Genomic DNA, 23817 nt, shown 5'->3' with positions numbered 1-23817 from the left:
AACAGCTCATTGCTGACACGTCCATGGATGTGTAGCATTCCTTAAGTGTCATCCATAGTCTTATAGCAGTCATCAAGCATGGCCATTTTTATCTCTGATTATGACAAACCTGCACAACCATCATTACGTATTGCCCTGTTCTGGCTGCAGACACGTATATATATGCAGACTGAAAATGAATACCACTATTCTTTATTTTATGCTATATTCTGAGGCAGCTCCTTGTTCTGAGCACCAGAAATAACAGGCATAGAAAGCCTTTCCAGGAATTTAGAGCAAGGCAGGAACAATATCTTCCCCAGCAGCCCAAACTTTACTTTACTTAACATCAAGTGCTCAAGAGTGAACTTGTACGGTCCCCACTAAGGGAATGGCTTCCACTACACAGCAAAGCTGCCATGGTAGACCCTAGACTTCCTGACTGTTTGAGAAGCAGGAGAGAACAGCCTGGTAGTGATGCCTACATTAACAGGTCAGAATCCCAAGCTGCAGAATACACCAGAACTGCCAGAAGGATCCTGTATGCAATTCATGAGTAGCAGGAGCATCTTTAGTATGCACTCCATTAAGCTGCACCTTCAGGGGGTATTAAGCCACTTGCTGTGTCAACTGTGCTTCAAGAGAGCATCTAGAACCCTTGAAGTCCCAGTCAGAGACCAGAAAAATGTCCTCATAAATACCAACACATTACTCTGTGCTGGGTCAACTTTTTTTTTAACACAGTTCTTGTGGGAAATAAAGCCAACCTTGTTCGGTTCAGTTTATAACTGTTTGCTCTGTTGCCTGCTAAGAACTTCAGGCATTCACTTCAGGCTTTGCTTGCAATCAGCCATATCTCTCAGGGAAAGTGTCTGGAGAGTAATGAAACATCCTAAACATAGCTTCAGAGTGTTTCCTTCTCCAAATCCTAAACACAGTCTCACTGCAACAAAGTTTAATTAGGTTAAGATTTAAACCTAGCACTAAAAGCTCCCAGCTTCACAAGGCACCTTACTTTGGTCTTCAATATTTGTCTTACTGCCCAGTCTTTCCTCTTCTCTCTGGGCAATTTTTAACCAATTAAAAGTACTTTAAAAATCAGGTTTTTCTTTGTAGCTACACAAAGCATGTAACAACAAAGTTACTGACAAACTAAAACTAAGTGTAATACCACAAATAAGAATTTAATGGGTCAGACAACCTTATTAATTTACATATCTAAACTTTGCTTACCCTTTCTTCACTCTTGCAAAGTCAAATGCCATTTGTCTGTAGGAAAATGCTTTTTCATTCAAGTATCTACTATAACGCCTTATAAAGGTGGACATGTCATAACCTGCAAAAAACAGTTTCACATTTTACATTTCATTTTCATGCTTGTCAGAAATTCTTTAGTAAACAATAATATACAGCCAACAGACCCCAAGATTACATTATTTCTGTTACACTGTGCAATTTCACATACAGAACAGTCATTACAAGACATCTTTCAGCTTCTGAAGAAAAATCAGTAGTGGTACACCAAAAATTCTACCATTGTCCTCTGTTTCCAACAGATTCATGCAATGCAGCAGTGGCATTGGTTCCAGGGAAAACCTGCTAGAGAACCCCACATAATTATGGGGCAACATTACTCGGTGGCCAAAAAGTTACCCTCTGTTAACAGGGAAAAATACCAGTTTAACAAAAAGTTTTCACTGAACAGGTACATGACTTCCAGGACAAAGCACAAGTTCAGCTTAAACACTCTTGATGTTTCATGTATGTTAGCCACTCTGACTCTTACATGGACCTTCAAAATCCCCCTGACTTGTTTTACCAGAACAGAGAAATCATGACGACACCCACAGAGATTACTGCCTTCCTTGAACTGTTACACCAGAAGTACTCAAGGCACATAATTCTGTACAAGGGGCCTCTAACTTCAGTGACTTTCAAGCCTATGACACCTGAGCAGTTAGTATTACCGCCTATCCTCCAAAGTTTCTTCCTCTGAGCCACAGAAATGTGTGCAGAAGTTATCTTCCTCTTCAATTTAGCCCGCTTTTTGCTACCTTTCTAAAAATCCACACCCCACAGTTTAGTCACTGACTAGCTTTTCCCTTAATATCTACCATCATTAAGTATCCCTGCCAACTCAAGCATAACACTACCAAATCTGATGCCTCATTACCTATGATACACTGTATTATCTATGAAATGGCAATCTAAGTTTAAAGAAAGTAATGAAGAACACAAATGCATGCATCTAACAGAATTAATTATTGCTAAACACCAGTGTCTTTGAGCATATATACACACACATATATCATGTTTAGCTTAGATTAACACACTCATTATTTGTTTAGCTTTGTTCCTTCTGTCACCATATCTAAAAGATGCTAAAGTTTTTTTGGTGTCACATGTCTACACCAAGAGATGAAATAATGTGGCATTGCTTTGAATTTGCCCATTATTGTAGCATGTCTGTAGTCTGCATACAATTTACAAATATTCTCTGACAGCTGAAGAATTGTATTTTCCCTCTTTTCTGGTAGAGCTACCATGAAACAAGCTTTTCCTCTATTAATTGAGGGCACAGGAAAATTCTCTAATAATTACAGAGGGAAAAGTAGAAAAGCAGGCTTTGTAAGATCAGAGGAAAAGAGTCCTTAATTTCTGCCTAGACTTTCTAAATTCGTTACTCAAATCAAATCAAAATCAACCAGTTCTTTTGGTGCCAACAGCCCTACCATTAGGAAGTTATAGATAATGCCTAAAAAGCACAGTGTCCCCAAGAATCCAAACTACTTTTTAAGACTGAGTAAAACCCAAAAAACTAAATGGAAAGTTATCCATTTCAACTTTTAACGCCCATAAGAGTTAAGGAGATAGCTGACCCAGTCCAGATTTCAACCAGCACTAAAAGGATTTGTACAATTTCACTTTTTGAGTAAAAATATTGCAGGAGATGAAAAATATTGTTCTGAAGTTGTTCAGCAGTCTCATTTGTCCTCCATGTGTGCATTTATTAAGTACTTATAAAAAGGCTTCAGTAGCACATTTTTATCTTATTTATATCTTATGAATTAAGGAGCAAATTAACAATAGTATCTTATATAAAATCTTGTTAAGATTATATACATAAATTGACTTACCATGAGATCCACTTTTGTCCAGAAAATTGCTGAGATTGAACAATGTGTTTCTAGATGCCAGGTACTGAATAAATCTCTGCAAGACAAAGTAATTTTTCTTATCACAGCCTGTATCTGAAGGCTTTGTACCTTCTAACAGCAAGATTACCAGTCTATTTTCAGCATACAGCATGAAACCACTGATTTTTTGTCTTAGCCTGCAGTACCTTCCCCAAAACATTTTGTACATTCAGATTAACTACTTTTAGTCAGAATCTCTAGTAAGTATTCTACTGTATATATAGCAAATAGATTATGCATAAAACAAAAAAATATATTGCAAAAGGAGCAATAAAAATGTTTAATTCTCAGGGATTTGAGGGAGCTCAATATTTATGTGCTTGCAAAGCACACATGCAGGCTAGCCCCAGACTTCTCAATCCAGCAGCCCTCAGTTTCAGCCAAGCTGAGGGCCTGATTTAATAACAAGCAAAGCCCCTCATCAAATACAGGGACTAACAGCCTGAAACAGTTAGAGAAATCAGATGAGAACATTGACCAAAACTTGGAATGGAAAAATAGGAGTAAAAATTTACATTGTGAGAAGTTCATTGCATGAAAACACTTTATACACAGCCAAGGAGGAATTGTTTCACAGTCATACTGAAGTTCTTTAAATGTGCTGTCTCTTTTTATGCAAACATACCTGTCTATACAGGTCAATAAAAAGCAAGGATAAGGCTAACTTGATCTAAAAGGCTATCAAGCTAAATTTACAGCTCTAGGAAGGTTTTAATACCCATGCAGAGAAAGCAACTATTTGGATGGCAGTTTATAAATGTTAAAACATCAAATCTGACCTCAGTCAAAAAATCCCAGGTAGTATTTAACCCTGTGTAGCTGTTTTCAGATTCAGTGCATAAATTGTCAGCATCCTGGCACAGGCTGCATCTTGGTCTTATGTTATGGCTTTGTAAATGGAAAGACAGATAAACTCTGTTGCTAATAGTAAGTTTTCTCTTTATCAAGAATCATTCTTGTCCTTTGTTCCCAGGTCCTTTCTGGTTCAGACAAGACACCTCCGCACTACTAACACTTTTGGCTTGGAGCGTGTTCAGTGCCAACGTGGCCTTGAGAGAGCTGTTCACACTTACCTCATTGCCATGGACCATTAGATGATGTGTGGTGACTAAGGCTTTGAATACGACCACCCAGCTACTATTCGTTGCTCGCTCAAAAAGCGTATCAGCCATCTGAGGGATATTCACGTTGGTTTCATTAGTTGCTTGGATCAAGTCTGTAGGAGAGACAAAAGGAAGGTGTTAGGTGCTACAAGTATGATACGTTTGCAGCATGGCCAAGTTCTCAGACCACCAGGCTGCAGGCCATGGTTGTGGCAAACAGGAAGTTCAGCGCTTACATTCCACATTCAAAAAAAAGAAACCAAAATAACAACAACAACAAAAAAAAGTGAATTGAGATTATATTAGTACATGCTGATAGCAACAGTGGTCTAACTCTTTCATCCAACAACAACAATTTTCCAACAATTCTGTCCCAAGCTATGAACAAATATTTCTCCATCTTTATCCCAGATGAAGTTAGGGTGCACATCATATGACTTTACTGCTTGCAGGTTTTTAAGTCAATTGGTGCAGTTCATTACCTCTGGGTTAGACAAATAAGTACTATTGAATTCTTCAACTACAGGTAACATCAAGCACACTGAATCCAGTCACATCAGCAGAAAGAGGAATCACCAGAAACAGATACTCGGTCAGGTTCCTTTAATCAGCAAGCTCCAGCACACCTCCTAGACTTTCTACAGACCCAGAAAGCAGAGGCATGAATTCAGACCTCTTCGACAGCGAGAAAGAACATGAGGAATGACACTAGTTTATACTGAAGCAACTGCGTCTTATATAGAAGAAATAAGACATTAAACTGTCTCAGAGAAAAATGTTAGCATACAGCTTGGTGTCCTGTACATTAAGAATAAGTAAACTGGCACAGAAGAGAGCAGGAAATTAAGGTAAGCAGTTAAATCATAAACAGTGGGGCAGCAAGCTTTCCACTATCCTCTATATCCCACAGGATCTGTGATTCACTAGATCCCCTGCTATCTACCAACTCCAGTTAGGCAGCCAGCAATTTCCTTCCACAAGCTATCACCTATTTTTAAGACACAGCTGGAAACTGCACACTGCAACTGCATGCCCAAAACCTCTGTGATGCCAGACACAGCCCTAGCAAGGCCCAAGGAGGCAACTTCACACAACACAAAGAGCACAAAACACAGATCTAACTGTAGGGCTGAGGCTTAAAATTGGAAGACCTAAGCAAAAAAAAAATTAAAAGTTTAACTACTAGACTAAGCATCTTTTACTTTCCCTCAGAGGAATCACTGTTAATAATTTCTTCCCTATCTCACACTAGAAATTTTCCTCCAACTGTTCAAGTCATTAAGTCATGACAGATATTCTACCTCAAAAGCAGACAGGATATTTGTGACTGCTCCTTGCACACCTAAACTATGCAAGTCTACAGGACTCCCATTCACTTGGGCAGTAGGGTCACCTCTTGGCAGAGTTCCTTTCCCTCCCCTACATAATCCCAAGCAACGGAGAGCATAAATGTTGCTAAGAGTGGAAAGTCAAGGCTCAGAATTACACTACTGATTCTACCTTTGCCGGACAGGAAAAGTCCAGAGGACAAATCTGTCTAAATAGATCAGTGAGTCACATCAGCAACTGAGACCCACCTGGTGTGTACAGAAATCCACACTGCTATACTAGAAGCATTCAAAAGTTCAGGTTTTTTTTTTGTTTGGTTGGTTTGTGTCTTTTTAAAATTCCTGGCACGTGATCTTTATGGGTTTTTTACCTTCTATTACAAAGACTTTGTTTATTTGAGATCCAACAGATCTCTAGCTCAGAGTCACAAGCCTGGGAAAACCATAGTGCTTGTCTGCATATGAAATTGCCTGTTATATGGGCATAAAATCTGCAAGTTTTCCTCAGTTTCAGACCAGGGGAATGATTTTCTAGGATGATACAGGAGACAAAAATTATGTGATCCATTTGCCAAGTTTGAACTGAAAATGTATGTTGTCATGGCATTTTGTTGTCTTGGTTATGGAAGATGGGTTTGAAGTTTTTTGCAGAACACCTTCTGAAATGGGTTTACTTCTATAACCTCAGTAATACTACCCTTGAAGGAGGCAGTTCTGCAGACAATGTATTATAATAGCAAAGCCATGCTATTGAATGACAGCAGTTCAAGATCACAGAGCTCCAAGAATTCTCCTTGATCTTGTGGTACAAACAGACCAATGATCTTTTATTCTGTACTGCTGATTAATGCCTTACAGAAGACAGTGGTTTGTAAAAGCCTAGAAGCAAGTCACAAGTGGCTTACTCACTGTTTACCCCGCTCCAAGATTTTACTGCAGGTGACAGCATTTGTCTTATTCATATAAGGAAATGCATCAAATTTGTCAGCTTTCTGTCTTGGGCTTCAGTACGTAGATTTCTGTGAAAGAGTGATGCTATAAATTGTGTATTCTATTGGTGCACTTTAGATAATGAAACCTCAGAGGAGTCCATCCTCAGAAATGCTGGCAATGGAGACAACAAGGCACTGCTACATGATGCCACAGCACTGCTTCTGAAGCCACTCAGTCATTTCTGTCTCCTCTCCAAACTGCTGGAGGGTACAGCATCTCAGTCTGCAGCTCTGAATGTTTCAGGACATGAGTAATTATAGTGTGCAAAATAGAGAGGCATGATTAAAATTAAGTCTACTACTTGCAGTGCACAGAAAAGAATTAAACCATGCATGAAGATGTCGCTTGTCATCTGAGGCCAGAAAAAGGAGATTGGGGGTGGGGGAATAATTCTTGCAGAGCTGTTTCCTATTTAGTCACACCACAAAAATAAGGTATTCAAATTTCCTAGGTTTCTTTTCCCAGTATCACAGAGTCTCAGCTTAACCAGCAACCATCAGCATCTGGAACGAAGCACCAGCACAGCTAACTTTAAGAAACTGAGCAGCAGAGTTTGGTGGCTAAGCTAAATTTTAAAATAAGAGTTGGAAAAATTAATTTTACTTTAATGCGGTAAGAAAGAACAGATACAAGGAAAAATAAATAATATGCAGGAAAAAAATCTAGAAACCACATTTTCAAAATATACAGATTCAGACATTCACTGGGTGGACAAGAGGCAATAAAGGCAATAAAGATTAGTCTTCCAATGAAGTCACAGGTACATTTGCTAATATAAAATAGGTAATATTAAGAAGTAACAGATGAAGAACAGCCCAACAGAAACCATATGAAGCAATCTTGAAAAGTTGATTCCATTTGGGGCACACACAAGTAGGGCAAACAAGGATTAAAGGGACCTTCCTGAAGAAGTTTCTGCTACTGCAGGCATCCAGTACACTGACAGCTAATCCCCAAACCCAGACACTGAGCTCAAATACAAATTACAAGCAGAGTCAGAAAACAGAATCATACTGCAATAGCAGCAAGTTCTTCTACCACAAATTTCACAGAAGTGAAGTAATTAGAGAATGAAGACCTATATATGCTTTATTTGAATCTATTTGTTTACTGTGAGACTAAATTACAATTGCCAAATCACAATACGTGATTTCTCCTACTTCCTCTCTTCGTATTTTAAAGACTTCTCTAATTAAATATGCTCCAATTAAATATACTTTTTAAAATTATAATTTTACTTCAATATACTTTTTCTAGTTAAGCTTTGAGATGGAAAATCAATGCAATAGAAGAAATAATGTTAACAAATCTGACACCGTAATTTAAACCTAAATAGCAGTCTTTAAGCTGTTGGACAGGCCAATTTTTTCACCCTGACTTAAGACAGCTGCAACTTAATCATACGCTAGGTTTGCTTCTCTTCACTCATTAACACCTCCATTAATAAAAAGACAAACCTGCCACAGAGAGGAAGAATGGCAGAGGGTTCAGAGCCCACTAAAGGATGGGACTAGCTTTAGTGTTTGTTAAGCTCAAGGTAAAAAAAGAAAGAACGTTTCAAAGGTTTCAGAATTTCCAACTCTTTCCGTCTCATTATTAAAAACTAGTTTCTAGTTGTTTTTTGGGTTTTTTTTTTCCTTAATGGGAGAGATTATGCAATACTTTAAAGAAACTCTTAGTCCTTTATCTTTCCAGATGGCATTCTGGATCTGGGCTGTGGTTTTTTCCTGTTTTGTTTTGGTCCCCCTGCTTCACCACCTCCCCCCAAAATTCTCTAATAAGCAGACCTGGGATTTCCCAGTTCATGATTAATTATTCACAATTTACATTTCAGTATGCAGAGAAACAGCAGCAGAGCACAAGACCTCTCTGTTCAGAGAAATATCAGTGCCAACTTAAGAGCAGCTGTCATTCCAGACTGAATTAACACACAAGCTGCCTCAGCATCTGAGCTATGTCATACATTCAGTTCCCAAACTTTGCCAAATCTCTCCAGAAGAAACCCCCTTACAGACCTTCCTACTACTCAAATGCTACAGTAGTCTTCTAGAATATTTTTCTCACTTAAAAGTATTTAAATTATGCCTTGAACCTATTGAAAAGGAAATGCAGGATTGTTCCAAATCCAAGCTAGTCAAGAACAGAAAGAAGCAGCTCAGAGTAAGAGTTTACAAGCCTCAACTAAGAAAGTTAAGCAGGCAAGCAGGAGTAGAGTCCCTGCCCTGCAAGACAGAACTGTATTAGGAAGGTACTGGAGCTCTGTGCTAACCAATGCAAGAGCAGAACTTCCCTGTCTACAGAAACCTGACCACAAAGCAGAATCGGAAAGCAGAACAAGGTTACCAGTTTCTGCTTCTACAACAATTGCTCATAAAAACATCAGCTAATTTGAATATTGTTGGCTTTTTATCAGACAGCTCCATGGAAAAGAGTTTGGAATTAGTTTCTGATGTTATAATTTATAATTTTTTCTTTTCACCTTCAGCTTGCCCTGTCTACACAAACGCACATCTTGATCTGACTTGTAACAATAACCCCAACAGCAGTGCATGCTGTCTACTCCTTCCTCCCCAAAAGTCTTCCTCAAGGGTTGCTGGATCTCACCTTGATGCCAGGAAGCCTACCTTTTATCAAAGTCCAGCATCTTTCAGATATTGCCTTGGAACTTCCATGCCTATGCCAACTCAACAAACCTAAACACAATCTTACACTGAGCACGTGCTCTCCAGGTATTTTAGACTCCCAATAATGCAGCTGTAGCTCTTGGGGGTGCTACCTCCTCCCTCCAGCCTTACTTCAAATACCTCCTACCTCCAAAATAAATCCCAGACTCTCGTGAGGACAAATACTTGCTGCAGATCCTGAAGTTTGAGAAGTCATGACAATCAGTCTTTGAACCACACAACAGCACCCCACACCAAGACAAGCTTTTATATACTATTTCTTCCTCCCTGCCTACCCACAGGCATATTGTACTACCCAAAATATTAAGTGTTTTGCAGAACCTATCAATCACATGAAGGGTCTGCAGAGAGACAGGGTAAATGACTGAGTACTAGCTAATTTCTCTTGAAGCATCCTCCAATTTCTCAACCTGTGATTTTAATTAGCCTTAGAATCATCTCACTACTCCTTTTAAATACAACAGTGCACCACTTGCTATATCATTATACACCTCTTTTGTGTATAAAGTGAAAAATCTACTGCCCAGGCACACTGCTGGATTTTATTCCAACATACTTCCGTGTGGTTTGCACCCCTCCTTAACCAACATATCAAGGCAAGATATTTCGCTTTAAGTCATCTGCAAAATCACCCTAGCTCACTAGCAGTGTTACATCAGTTATGCTGCACTTAATTATTTATATGTATATCTTTTCCTCCTGAGAGGTTCAGGTTCAGCTCTCTTGGAAACAGGAAATAAAAGCCAACAATCAGATGGTCTTCTGCTGGATCTAAAAGGGTGCTACTTCAGCAGCTGTCTCTCTAACTACTAATAATGGGGAGAAAGTGTGATTATACTATTTTTTAAAAAAAATGATCTTGTTTTAAGCAATTCCTTCAAGTTTCATGAACTATGAATATTTTTTACATAAAAGTTCTCAGAACTTAGAGCTCCACTGCCTCTGTGCTCTGGGCAGAACAGTGTGCACTACCTTTAATGTTTACATTGGAGTTCTCTCGAGGAGAGTAGCAGAACTGACATTCAGGTCAGCTGCAGAAGCTCAGACTCTTGTGAGGACAAGTACTTAGAACACAACTTCAACACAAAGGACAAATACTTCAACACAAAGAAGAGTTAAGGAGCACTCACTGAGGTTTAAAGTATAGTCTGTAAGACTGCAAATTACTGATTAATGTATGTTACAGATATTAATATATTTGTTAATATAAAATGTATATTTGTTTTATGAACAAAGTCTGAGACCTTGCTGACACCCACGATGCAACCAGTCAGAATAAAAGTTTCATCTGTACTCCGGAACCACATACCTGGAATAACAGAAGATAGGCTACACAAACATTCTAGTACAAACATACTATGGAAAGCACCTTTTTAGCCTCACACATACAAAGCCAGAACACCAAACTAAGGGGGAAAGGCCCCATGGTTCAAGAATTCTGCCTGCTTTCTTCCCCACTACAGCTACCACAGCTTTTTTAAGCATCTTGACTATAGGAAAAGTAATAGTCATTAAGCATGGAATCTTCTCCCTGTCCAAAGTCGTAGCTTGAACCTCATTTGTACAGAATTCACCCACTTTGAATATCAAAGAATCTGTCTCAGGCAGTAATACAAGTTCAGCAAAGTAGAGGAAGGATGAGAAATCACAGCTTTAATGATCTTTTCCTCTCACCCACAGAACTCACTTCCAACCCTCTTTCCACACAAATTCTGCTCCACAACTAGTTCAACAGAAACATGCATTTTTCTGCTCAAATACAAGAATTAAGCATTTCTGCTTAAGCAGATATGAAACACCACATAATTCTGGAGCTAAATGTGCCACTTCTCTTTTTTTATTGATTTACTGGAAGTAAGAGCAGAGTCACAAACCATTATTGCAGTGCATTTTTGCATAGTTCTTAATAGTTTAAGACATGAAAGAATCCATTTGCATTTGGTGGGCACCAACCAATGGTTATAAGATTAAAATATAACAGCAGCTGTCTTGAAGAAATGCTATTTCCCATCCTATTGTAATATGGCTTCTTAAATACCAAACTCTAGGGGAAGAAGAGACATGGAAAAAATCCAGCCAACATCATAAATAGGTTTTGACCAATAACTTTGCATGAAAAGGAACTTTTATCCCACATGGCAAATCTCAGACCTCATTGTACAGACATTTCCTTCAGCACTTCCAACCTGGAAGCCTTAACCAAAATGCACATTAATTTAGAGACAAATCTGGAACCACCAGCCAATCTTCTTCCAAGCCTTCAAAGCATTTATTCAATTTCCTCTAAGGGAATTGTTCTCTCCATCCATGCAAGCATTATAAAGTGACAGTTCTCTTGCATCTTGGCTCTTGCTGCAAACAACAAAGCAATTTTAAAGGCATTATAGAGTTGCAAGATTATTGCTCAGAAGGGCAACAGTCAATAAAGTCCACTTAAATTGCTATTGTCAATTGCCTATTGACATTAGGCACATTCACAGCCTGATACCAGGATTCTAGCTGTGGCCTTGATTATCCCTTCAATGAACGACCAACCCCTAACATTACTTGTTGGCTGTATCAATCCATAACTATTATCACTTGGGAGCTCACTGGAATATCAGCAACGGGATCAACTGCAGCTTTTAGGCAGAGAGTACAGCTACACTAGAAACACAAGGATTTCACATTTGCCACAATAGCACTGGGCCATTTACTGTAATCTCTGCACTACAGCAATTTCTAATCCTAATCAGCCTTTACATGCTGCGCTGATCTTACACTCCAAACAGATCTGGCAGAAAGTGGTAATCAGCTGAGGCATAGCACCTGAGCTCTTTCACTTGCCATGCTGCAGTCTGAGAAGAATTCCACCTCCAAATTATCTCCTTTCCTCAGAAAACCATCTGTTTTTAATAAAATTGTAAAAATGAAACTATCACTACACTATCAACTCTGCCCAGAACAGCAATTTGTAATCCACTAAAAAGCTGAACGAGACTGGAAATATATCGCAAGAAGCCTGATGTTCCAGCTCCAATACTTAGCTGTCACATTTCGGGAATACATTAAGAAAACAAAACCAAAGAAAAATTGTGGGAATGAGACAACGTGCAAACAACTTCAGTGACATGGTAATTAGCTACAGCCTTTGTGCTGGAAAGAGATCAGTTGACTAGGCAGTCTCAGAAGCTGAAACATCTGACTCAATATCCAGACCCTGGTCCATACTTTTACTACTCTCTCAACAAGATTATTCTGAGTCCAGTTTTTTCATCAGTGGATGCCCTGAAATGACACAACCTGAAATTTTTAACTAGAAATTAAATGCCCACAACTATGCAGGCAGCCCTGTTGAAAACATGAACATGCTTGTAGGAAAAGGAAACCAAGCGTAAGGCAAAGGTGTGCAGAAGCCAGTGCAACAGTACAACCTCCTGGAAGCACATTGCAAGTATTTTCTAACATGTCTGATACCATTTCCATCAATTTTCTCTTATCTGTGTACCTACCATAAAGCAGAAGAGTTCATAAAATCAGATGGCTGCTTCATATATGAATGCTGTGCCTTAAAACAGACTTTTTAACAAAATTACTAACATACTTCACAGTTAGACACAGCTTTACACTCTCCTTGTTAAGAAAAACAACAAAAAAGGTAAAATGTAAAACTGCTCAATTTCTTTATGTCCACGCCCTTGTAGTACATCACTTAAACAATAATCATTTTTTCTGTCACACAGACAGGTGAGTTTAAATCTCAAAAATCTTGAAAAAACTGAAGTCTACTTCCAACCAACTTGATTTTTCACTGTGAGCAGGTAGCCTTTCACATACTGCAGATTTCTTGATGTTGCAAAAAACCCCCAAATGTTAAATTCAATGGAACATCCACCTGAGAGACAGAAGATGGAGTAAGGACTACTAACACTTAGAAAAACCTGACAGTACTAAGTTGCTGTCAACAGTTTGAAGTCACCAATGCCTCTGGATGATGCATTTGCCACTGGCAGTAGAAGTCTCCTATCAAGCTACTGATGAGCAAGGAACTTGGAATCCATCACACAGGCTCACATCCAGGCAGCGAAGCTTTGTGCAGAATCACCATCTCTAGACTGGAATATCCACAAGTGTCAATTTAACTCTTAAGCATGATATGGAGCATGATCTTTGAAAGGTAGTTTCTCAGAATACTGTCTAAGCAATTTCCAGCTTTCTGATGAACAAGAAGCAGCTCTTTAAACTCACGTATTACAAACACAGCAAACCTTGCCTGTTAACACTCTTCCATTCACCACCAACAAAACAATCTGAAGTTTAAATCAACTTCTCAAAACCAGAAAAGCTCTAATGTAGGGTCTTTCATAGTCATTTTATAGAATGAAAGATCATATCAGATAGTTGCAGGTAAGGCTCACACATGAAAATAACATTGTTTCACTTGCCAGCAACAAAACATCACTCCTAATAAAATGTACAGGTTTTCAAAACACTGGCACACTAAATATGGTGAGTTGCTTCTGGCTTGCTTTCCCTTAGCAGAATGTACATCTCCTATAAATACATTTAGATGAAGCTATAAAACTTAGATTAGGAGCTACAAGCACAATAAACTTACCCTGGATTCCAGAGTCATGCAACAGGATCCAAACCCAAATCTCCATTTGAAAAGGTTGGATTGAAAACTGCAGGACTGCTAAAGGACTGATGCAATGATAAGATCGAGTTTTCCTCTACATTTGACCTTTATGTATATAAAATGAGAAACAGCAGCCTTCAGAGGCAGGAAACAGGCCAGCTGGCTTGCCCCTTTCGTACAAGCCCTACACTCCCTGAAGCAATGAGTGAAAGGAAGAGTCCTGTGAAGAGCAGTTTGAACTCCCACTGGAGTGCATCTAGGTCGGCTCTTCAATTATGTTAGAGACATGTCCCTCCCAGTGCCATCCTGCACTGTGGCAGGATCACCCATCACTGCCCTGCTCTGAGGACCTTCCCCTACACTGGTAAACCTGCATACATTTAAACAGTGTGGGCGACAATCAGCATGTTTTATTCATGCATCAAGCAGTCATGTCTTTTTCTCACTTCTGTGGAGGACCATTTTAGAACATTCTGTAAGGTATCAGAGTGATTTAAGATATATAACAAAGCTATGCCAGAGGCACCAGGAGCCTGCCAGGCTCTGCAGGCCAGCCCCTGACCATCTGCTATGGAAGCACCTGCTGCCATCATGTCATCTGCTCTCGTGCAAGGCCAAGAGTCACTCTGAAGTGATGCTCTGTACTGCCAAGCCACAGCCTTGTATCACTTCTTAGGACAGAAAAGTTTAAGATACTTTCTTGAAAAGACACGTCCTTTGGTCCTTTAAGGGCATGGTAGAACAATCTTAGCTCCAGTGGTCACCAAACTCTCCAATCTACCTTTACCAGTGTTTTGCATCTCAGCCATAACCTAGTCTCCTAAACACTGAAAAACAATGAGCAAAGAATGCGGTTTTCTTTTTTATTCCTTCTTTGAATCATTACAGCAACCTTATCAAAGCATAGGGCTCAACTGTTTTGTCAGAACTCTGCCCAATTGCAACACAGGAGTTCCTGCCAATTTGCTTTTTACCCATGTTAATTTTGCATATTAGCTTACATCCAAAAGGAGTTGATTGCCACAAGTCAGACCCAAGCTGCAGAGATGTCCTGTCAGCAACCTGCAGTTCTCAGTACACATGAGAGGCAGGGTTTGGTGGTCTTCAAGCATGATCAAGTCTGTCTACTCACAAAATCCCCTCTACAAAAAACATCATAATAGTTTTATCAATAGCTAGAAAAAAACAGACTCTAAGAAAGGCAACTGACTGACATGCTGCCTGTGCTCAGCTGGCCAGAGCAAAAATTACATAAAGACACAACATTAACATAACATCAGGGCCTTTTAGCATCCAATCCCTTTCATCAAACTAAATTAAGATACAGATATAATCTACAACAAAGCATGAGATCACATTATCCTGGGCAGAAAAGAGACACAGAAAAGTATTTAAACTTGGCTGGTCCAGAAGTCAGTGGTAATATTGTGCACTGTCATTTCCTGCGCCTACAACCAAACTGTGATGCCCAGCGAATGCCCCACTTGCCAGAAAATACTGTTCTAGTATTCCACCTACATTCATTTCAAGGCTGATGTCCAACATCACTTGTGATGCTAGTGCAGATGGATAGTATACTATATTCCCTCTCTTAGTGAACTACAACTCTCAACTGCTTTAGCAAATGTGTTGCACAACCTAAAGAGAAGACTTTATGAGCACAAACATGTTTTGTATTGATTTTCAGTATTTTCAGCCAGCTCTGAAGAAAACATGATCAAAATAGCAAGATAAAAAGCATTAAAAACAGTTTTAACATCCAGCATATGGTTTGCAAGATTCCAGAAAAAGCAGACCTTACCATACTCTGCAAAGTGACAAGCTAGCCTCTGCCAATTATTCCAAGTGCCTTCCAGCAATTGCCAACATCTGGTTTATTCAGGTTAATTTAACCCACCACCTCTCATCTAAGCAAAATTTTGGACAGAAGGAAAATCAAGCAGCCTTGCTGAATCTGATGGGGCGGAATACTCTAATACCAGCTCACCAGTGAGGCTTTACACTGCAATCTAGCCGATACTGCTGACTCAGAGGAACAGAAGAACTGCTGCAAACCCTGCGCTACAGATCACTGCCCGCAAGGCTACTGGGAAGAGTTCTTCTATCTTCTCATTTAGTCTGAGTTCAGGGTTCAGTCCTGTGCCAGATGACCCATCCTTTTCTTTATATCTCCTGCAATGAGATCCAGACCCTCATTTCCTGGCTTGCTTTATTCCTTGCTTTCTCGTTTTCACAGTGTTTGAAACCCCTCTCTCCAAACCAGCCAGAACACTATTACTGATCTGCATGCCATGTGTTGAAGCTTGGAGATGCAAGGTTCATCACTCATTGTTGAGGCTCCTGTATTTACCCAAGGCACACAACAGAACTTGTGCTTTTCCACCCTTACCAGCATCCTGATCTGTGCTCCAAAAAAGGAACCGGGCATGGTAACTTAAGGATATTGTTTCATACTGTCTGGACTCACCTTTAGGCTATGGTAAGGGATATAATGTCCTCACTCCAACCCCACTTTTTCCTCATCCTCAGAAATACTGGAGCCAGCTCCTTCAGCAATACTGTATGTCCACAGCTGACTGAGGAAGGTCTATATCCCTTTTTTTTTTCAGTGGCAGGGAGTGAACTTAATGCACATGGCAAGGTTTTCATAGCACTGGGAAATGGTGCATCTGTGACTTCTGAGAACAGGGGTCTCTTCCAGAGGTTGCAGAGCATATCTGCTCCAGCACCGTGGAGTGCATCCTGTACCTCCTGCTCCACCTCTAGCCTTGACGTTCTCTTTTATTTCTTTTCCCCCACTTCCTCTGTCTGTCCAGTATTTTTTGCTTTTTCTTAAATTTTTCTTGAGGTGCTACAAACTTGGTGGGTGGGCTGAGCTGTGTATTGCAGCAGCTCCACCGTGGAGCTGGCTGTGTCTGGCACAGGGCACATCCTGGATTCTTCTCATGGAGGCCAGCCCTGCAGCCAACAACTTGTCACGGACACCCAGCAATGGGGGAAGGTAAGCAGGGCAGGAAGAGCAAAGTAGTCTCAAGAATCTTGAGCAGCAGTAGCAAAATGCTAAAAGCAGTGTGCCTCTACTACACTATTTCTTCAAAAGTGAGAGCTGTGAAGCAGCAAATTCTCTTTGGCTACCAATTTCTCAGTCCACAAGAAACAGAGAAAATGTGAGTAGCCTTCATAATGCTTCATGCCCTTTTAAGTTATGCTGTCATCTACTTTTAAACACTTCATAGGATCCTTCACATGGCAGAGACACAGAAGCATGGACTGACCATACCTACAGAGCATTTTCTTGGAGACTTCACAGAATTTCTCCCTAGTGTGACAGACCCATGTAAAGCATGTGCAGAAGATAAAGGGTTTGAATGTGAGGCTGGGAAATCAGACATAGATGAAATCAAAGCACAGAAAATCAATCAAACCTGCAGATTTTTGTTGTTGCCATTTAGAAGATGTTCAATTGTGGCCAAGATCTAAGGGAGCAACACTATGAGACTATTATGAAACATACTCAACTACTAAATAGGAGCGATTAAAACCATGCTCTGGTCACTGCCATCCTGAGCATCTCATAAAAAGCTACTCCATTATCAAGGTCTACAATGGAAGTCAGTACAACAGAAAGACCTGACTTGCCCCAGAATTTGTCATCCATGACCTTGAGAAAACATGTTTAACAGAAGAGTCTTGCTTACTCTTGAAAAAGACTAAGAATACCTGCCTCAGGACTAGTCAATCTTTATCAAGTTACACTGCTTACATGAAAAAAAGTTTAATATTACAGTGCCTACTCATTTTTCTGTTCCCTCATCTTCCCTCTTCCTTTCCTTAGGCATTGCATCATAAGGCAACTTACACACAGAACAGCTGAAATGCAGAGGATCAAGTAATCCTGCCCATATTTCAACATTTGGATCTTAACATTAATTCAAACTTCTGAAAACCTGATTCAAATATATTTTGAAGAACTGGCCAAGTCTTACGTGATTAGGGCAGCCTTCTCTTGGTATTACACATGCCTTATAAACAGTATGGGGCTGGGGAGGAATTGAAAGTTAATGCCACTTAAATACTCAAGAACAACTAATTCTTACTACCTCCCCTTACCCATGGCAGACATTTATTTGTACTCCCATTCAAAGATCTGCATGCCTACAAATGAAGTGTGTCCTCAATACCCTTTTGGGAAAGGGCATGTTGGAAGCATGAAACAGCCATTCAGCATAATACTGATGATGAGTCCTTCTTTACACACAATAAACTGCTAATCCAACATCCAATAAAGAATTAAAGAAAATAACTGCTTGCTTGGATGTTTTTTCTTTTCAGGTGAGAGAGCAATTCATTGGGGTGACAGAGGAGTTCACACTGTAAAATCCACACCAGCTATGACAACAAAAACAGACACAGTATTCCTGCTGATCTTCAGCAGTAACATTTAAACAAAGTCAGTTCTCTGACACAAAGAAACTGGAAAAATTACTGCAATACAAGATACAGTGAGACATAAAAACAGTTGCATCACTAAAATGTGAAGGATTAAGCCCAGTGTGTACAGGGACTCCATTCTTGGCAATTTTCTTGAAGATAGTCCCACAGCTGTAGAGCCCAAGCCTCACCTGGACTGCAGAGCAATGCAGTACATCTGCACCACTCCCACTAGGAGAGGGCCACAAGTGCCAACAGTCTTGGAACACTCCCCAAATCACTTCAGCAGCAAACAACTGCTGAAATATACACATCCTTGTTAACCTTGCCCTTTAACCCACCGAGTCAACAGACACTGAACTCTAGAGACTCAAGGTAGCTCCACTGACCCCCAATTTTTCCCGGAAAGCAGACACAGAAATATTCCCCAGGAGTAAGACAGAGGTTTCTAAGACTAATCTGAGGGACCCAGCAACATCATCTTTACTGAGCCTAGGAAAAAAAGTTTAACTCATTGCTTTTGGTCAACAGACACTTCTATTTCAACGCTAAAGAGCAAAGTGATTCAAACTTATTAGGTCAACACCAGAGACTGCAGAAGAAAGGCAGGAAAGAAGTGTCTGTACAAGCAAAATACCGACACCAGCCCTGCAGTTCAGTTGCCATCATGAATTAAACTATAAACTTCTTTTTTAGAGCCTCTGCTTGCCAGGTACATGCAATTATGCAAAATTAGGCTTGGGATGAAAATAAATTCTAGCAGATACACAGGTCATCTCCACAGCCACAGAAAACCAAATCCTGGTATTCATCTGCTTTGTTCTGACTTTTCACAGACATGTCACAGCTCTTGATCAGGCTTCTGAGAAGGTCCTCTACCTTATGAGAATTATTTTGAAGAAGTAAGAAGACACATGTGGTCTTTTCAGAATACAGACTGCAGAACTTCCTCCTGTTCCAAAGCAATTCACTCAGCAAAATAAGTTAAGGAAAATCCCAGCTATTTCTATCATTTTCACAAACAGGAACTTGTTACAACCACCTGCAGATGCAACAACCTCACTAGTTTCCAATTCACTTCCCCAAATGAAAGCTTGAAGATCTGTTTCTGCGTGACATCCTATAAAAAGAGCTGAATTGAGATCTGAGATCTACCCACTTTTCCCTCATCTATCATGTATTTTCACATTTGGAAGTCATGTTATTTCCCTCCTCCAAAAGCATCTCCCTGTTGATACCATCAGAGTCATTCCCACTTGAAGCTGGAAGCAGCCTTTTGCTTGGCCCACACAATTAAACCCTTGGTGAAGCCTTAACACATCTTTCAGAACAGTTCTAAGAACCAAACTCCTATGCTGTGCACAAGTATTGCCTTCCCACTTGAATTATCAGCTTATATATCCTTAATGTAGCCCATATGCCTCATTCACCCACTGCAATGGCCCTTCCCACTGCATCAAAATAAAGTTGCTAACTCCCCACTTCTTCACAGGAATAATAATTTAGCTAACAAACATTGGTTAGCTGAGGGATAGGAATCCATATAATTGTTGTGATTTTTAGACAACTTTTGGATGACAACAGTTTTGTAAGTCGAAAATAGTCAGAGCTCAACTGCCTCAGACCATCAGAGCATCCTAGATTTACATTCCTTTTCCCACCACAGGGATTGAGAAGCTCATTTAATGCCATCTGGCACTACTTCCAGCAGTTGTTAAGATTCACTAGTAGGAGATCTGGAGTTCAAGAAAATGGTAAATCCTGTTAAAGAGCATAAGATAGCAACCAAATGATACTTTAGTACTCCTTCACATGGCCAGCCTATCCAGCACTGAGAGCCCATGCCAAAAGACAGCAGCACCTACATTACACTCTGGATTTGAAAGCTATAGCAAGTACATAAAACGACACAAAAACAAACACATAGCAGCTTAGCTTTTCTACACTGAAGATATTAATTCTGTCCTTTTCTCTCTTACTTACACACCACCTTTCACCTTGTCACCTGTGATCTCCCTATAACCCTCTGGAATTATTATCTTCCATGTGAGAACATGTGAGAACAGGCATCACTGTATCCTATCCTTACAGGACTACTTAACCCATGTTAAATAGTTGATCTCTCAATTTCATTTACAAAGCCCAGTTGCTAAGCAGGGCAGTGGAAGAGAGGTTGCGTGACTTGACACCTGGCCTCTAAGACACTAAATAAAATTATGGAGTTCCCTAAGGACACAGAACCCCAATGTCAATACCAGCATTACAGCTCTTTGTAAGGCATCACTCCAACCATCACTCTCTGGAATCTCAATTTTTAATCATCTAAATCCTTCATACCTTGACATAAAACTTATTGTAAGGCACTGGGAAGTTTTACCTTTCATTCTTCACATCTTCAAATGCTACTTATCCAACTTGAAATGCACCCAGCCAATGAAACTGTGAACTGTTATTTACACCTCATAAAATAGAAAAAAAACCAGCAAGCATATGTCTTCCCAGGAAACAATAACTTCTTTTTCTCTTTTATGTGTGACATGCAGGTAGGCAAGAAATTCTGTGGTATTCTACTGGCTTCTGTTTCCAGTACACCCACTTTCTTGAATAGTAATATTAGCACCAATATCCAAACACAAATCCTTTACAGTCCTTACTATAACACTGGTAGATTACTTCTACCTCACTTTAATCCTGCCTATTCCAGACAGCACTTTTATTTATATATGTATACACACACAGAAACACAGACACATAGACATAGCGTGCTTTCAAATACATGAGCTATGCTTTTTTTAAGCTAAAGCTTCTAGTAACAGATATGGTTTATAGAGGACAATCCAGACACAGCCTAAAAAGTGTTTAAAAAGATTAAAAAGTGTTGAAAGCTGCCAAACAACAACATAGAAGAGACATCAATAACCAAGATGATTTTTTACAATATACAAGAAAACATGACAGAATACATGATATCAAGACCAATTATCTACTTAAACAACAGTTTAGACTCCAGTGAGTCTTCAATCAATGCTGCTTACATCAGCATTTCTTGGACACATGTGCAAGAGCATCTAGATATACTGAAAGACCAGCCTACTATTTGTCACTTGGAAGGTAATGACAAAGTCATTAGAAGTGAAATCTGGAGTTATTTTCCAGAAGTAATGCTACCTCCTTTTAACAAATACTGCATCATCAGAACTGTACTTACAAACACCTGCACCAGCACAACTTAGTAATGGCCAGCAGCCAAGAGACTGCCTGGTATATAACCTGCTGACCTTTACTTGAATGTACTACTTAGCATGTCCAAAAAAACGATGGGAAACCCACTTAGTTTTAGATATTAACACCTGCTGTTGATCTGCCAAGTTCAATGCTGGACAGAGATACTACTGGTAAACAAGGCCAATTCAACATCACACGACCAAATTCTTTCACCATTCTACTACTTGGTGTCTCCAAGCAGGGGCTGACAGTTGAAATAAAATCATCAGGATGAAACATGACTAGCTCATTGTTTTCCAATAAATGTTTTGCCTCAACCTTCCTTCATGCCTTAACTAGCTAATGTCAGTCCAGAATACATCAAAAATCTGAGATAAACCCAACAGCCATCTTCAATAAAACATGACACAAACTACTGGACAGCCCACAAAATTGCTGTCAGATATCTGGGACCTCAGCAACAGCCCTTAAACTCTCCAAAGGCTGTCCCAATGTACAGCACAGTGTTATCCCAGCGCCTCGCCATTTAAGCACGCCATCATCAAAACCTCTTCAGAAGTGGAGATGCAGTGCTGTGGAGATGGCCCCACTCGTGCTGGTGCTTGGCTGGCTCTGGGAATATCATTTATGTATATCTCATCCTAGCTTAATCCTGACCAAAGTAGGCAGTGACAAGCATGTGTCCATTTTGCCCTGTGATTCTCTCCCTTCTTCCCAAGCCCCTGCTCCACAAGGCGCTCTCTCCACTGTTTTCCTGGATAAAAGGCAAGAGGTCATGAGGAAGAAAAATGGCCGAAAGAGCAGTATTATGCAATAAGAGAAGAAATGCAATAATAACTCATCCTCTCCTGGAGATTTCCCATCACCCTCATGCTTTGCAAGCTGGATTAGAGCAAGCGTGACAGCCAGCCAGCTCAAAGGCCCACTAAAGTGCCCTGCGGGCAGGCTCCTCAGCCGCGGGCCTTCGCTGGGGAAACAAAAAGGGATGCTCACAGTCCAGGTGCTTTTTCTTGGGGCCCATCACTTCATGCGTGGTGGCTTTGCAGACGGCTCTGGCTACGGCCGATCCCGTAACGCTGTACTGAGCAGCTGCGATGCGATCTGTCAGCGTCTGACCCGACATCTTCGAACGGCGTGCTGGCTGCTGCCTGCTCTGCAGGGGCGAAAGACACGGCAGGGGAGGGGGAGATGCCGGGTCTGCGACCGGGGGGAGGCACGGCAGGGACGCGCACAGGCAGGGCAGGGGCTCACGCACACGGGCACTCACACAGCCCCGCCACACGCACAATGGTCCCTCGGGTAGGCAGCCCGGCCCCTCCCGAGGCGCAGCCCCCCCGCCCCGTTGTGTAAGCCTCTGCCTCGCTAGAAGCCGCCCGGGGCAGGAAGAAGGGTATTTTAGGCGTTGCGAGGAACAGATGAAGGGGAAATAATGACGGCAGCTGAAGGAGGCTGCACACAAACACGGTGCGAGCCCCGGGATGGGGGGAAGGCAGCCCTCCCGCACCTGCCTCGGCAGCGCCCGCCGCGCCAGCCGACCCGCGGAGGAGCCTCCGCCGCGCCCCGGCCCCGCCGCAGCGCCCGCGCCGCCGCCTCCCCGGTGGGAGATTATGGCACCGTTGCGCCATGTTCTGCCCTCCCGGTGCCTCCCCCACCGCCACCCCCGGCCCCGACAGGGACCCCCCCGCGCCGGGAAGCGGGGCGCCGCTGGATGCGGCGGCGCCCAGCGCCATGCAGCATCCCGGCGCGGGGAACAGCCGGACGGACCGAGCGCCAGCGGCCGACCTGTCAGCGCGTCCTTCCCTCCCGTCCTCCTGCCGCCGCTCCGGGGAGGGCACTGCCGGCCCCCGCCGCGACCGCTGCCCGGCTTTCCAGCCGGCGGCTTAATCCTCCCGCAGCCTAATCCCCGCGCTACTGCCGCAGCAGCGCCGCCCCCCAGCCCGGTGCAGAGGGCGGGACGGAGCGGAGCCGAGCGGCGCTGCCGCTGCCGCCGCAGATCGGTGGCCCGGCGCAGTCAGGTGACCCCGCTCCCCCGCCCGCATCCCGCTTCCCGGCCGTGGCGGCGGGCACGGCCGGAGCTGCTCCCACGCGGGGGCTGTCCCGGTGGGGATCCGCGACTCGGGGGAGCCGAAGCCGCTATTGCTTCCTCGGTCTGCATCGTGGTACTGTCGTGAACGCCTAAAATAGTGCCTTGAGGGATCCCCAGAGCGCGCATCAGACTAGATTTCTCCAGAATGTTGTTATGATGTTATTGTTATCAAA

The 23817-nt window shown here is 41.6% G+C and overlaps 1 protein-coding gene across 26 annotated transcripts in view; it reads right to left on the bottom strand.

Annotated features, from left to right (window-relative positions):
* SNAP91 (synaptosome associated protein 91) overlaps positions 1–22683 on the bottom strand; it is a 61271-nt gene extending 38588 nt beyond the window's left edge. For all 26 annotated transcript variants that reach the window (XM_041412290.1, XM_041412291.1, XM_041412293.1 and 23 more), the window contains exons 1-4: positions 22552–22683; positions 4250–4392; positions 3117–3192; positions 1213–1315 (exon numbers count right to left, since the gene is read on the bottom strand). In XM_041412290.1, the coding sequence (XP_041268224.1) occupies positions 1213–1315; positions 3117–3192; positions 4250–4392; positions 22552–22681 (452 nt within the window). In that variant the 5' untranslated portion in view covers positions 22682–22683. The remainder of the gene's footprint in view (positions 1–1212; positions 1316–3116; positions 3193–4249; positions 4393–22551) is intronic.
* Positions 22684–23817: the final 1134 nt, after the last annotated feature.

This window comes from Onychostruthus taczanowskii, unplaced genomic scaffold, assembly GCF_017590055.1.
Source record: "Onychostruthus taczanowskii isolate IOZ18803 unplaced genomic scaffold, ASM1759005v1 scaffold39, whole genome shotgun sequence".
In the NCBI taxonomy this organism is placed as follows: domain Eukaryota; kingdom Metazoa; phylum Chordata; class Aves; order Passeriformes; family Passeridae; genus Onychostruthus; species Onychostruthus taczanowskii.
Note: the sequence above shows the minus strand (reverse complement) of the source record. Positions and strands in the feature narration are given on the sequence as shown.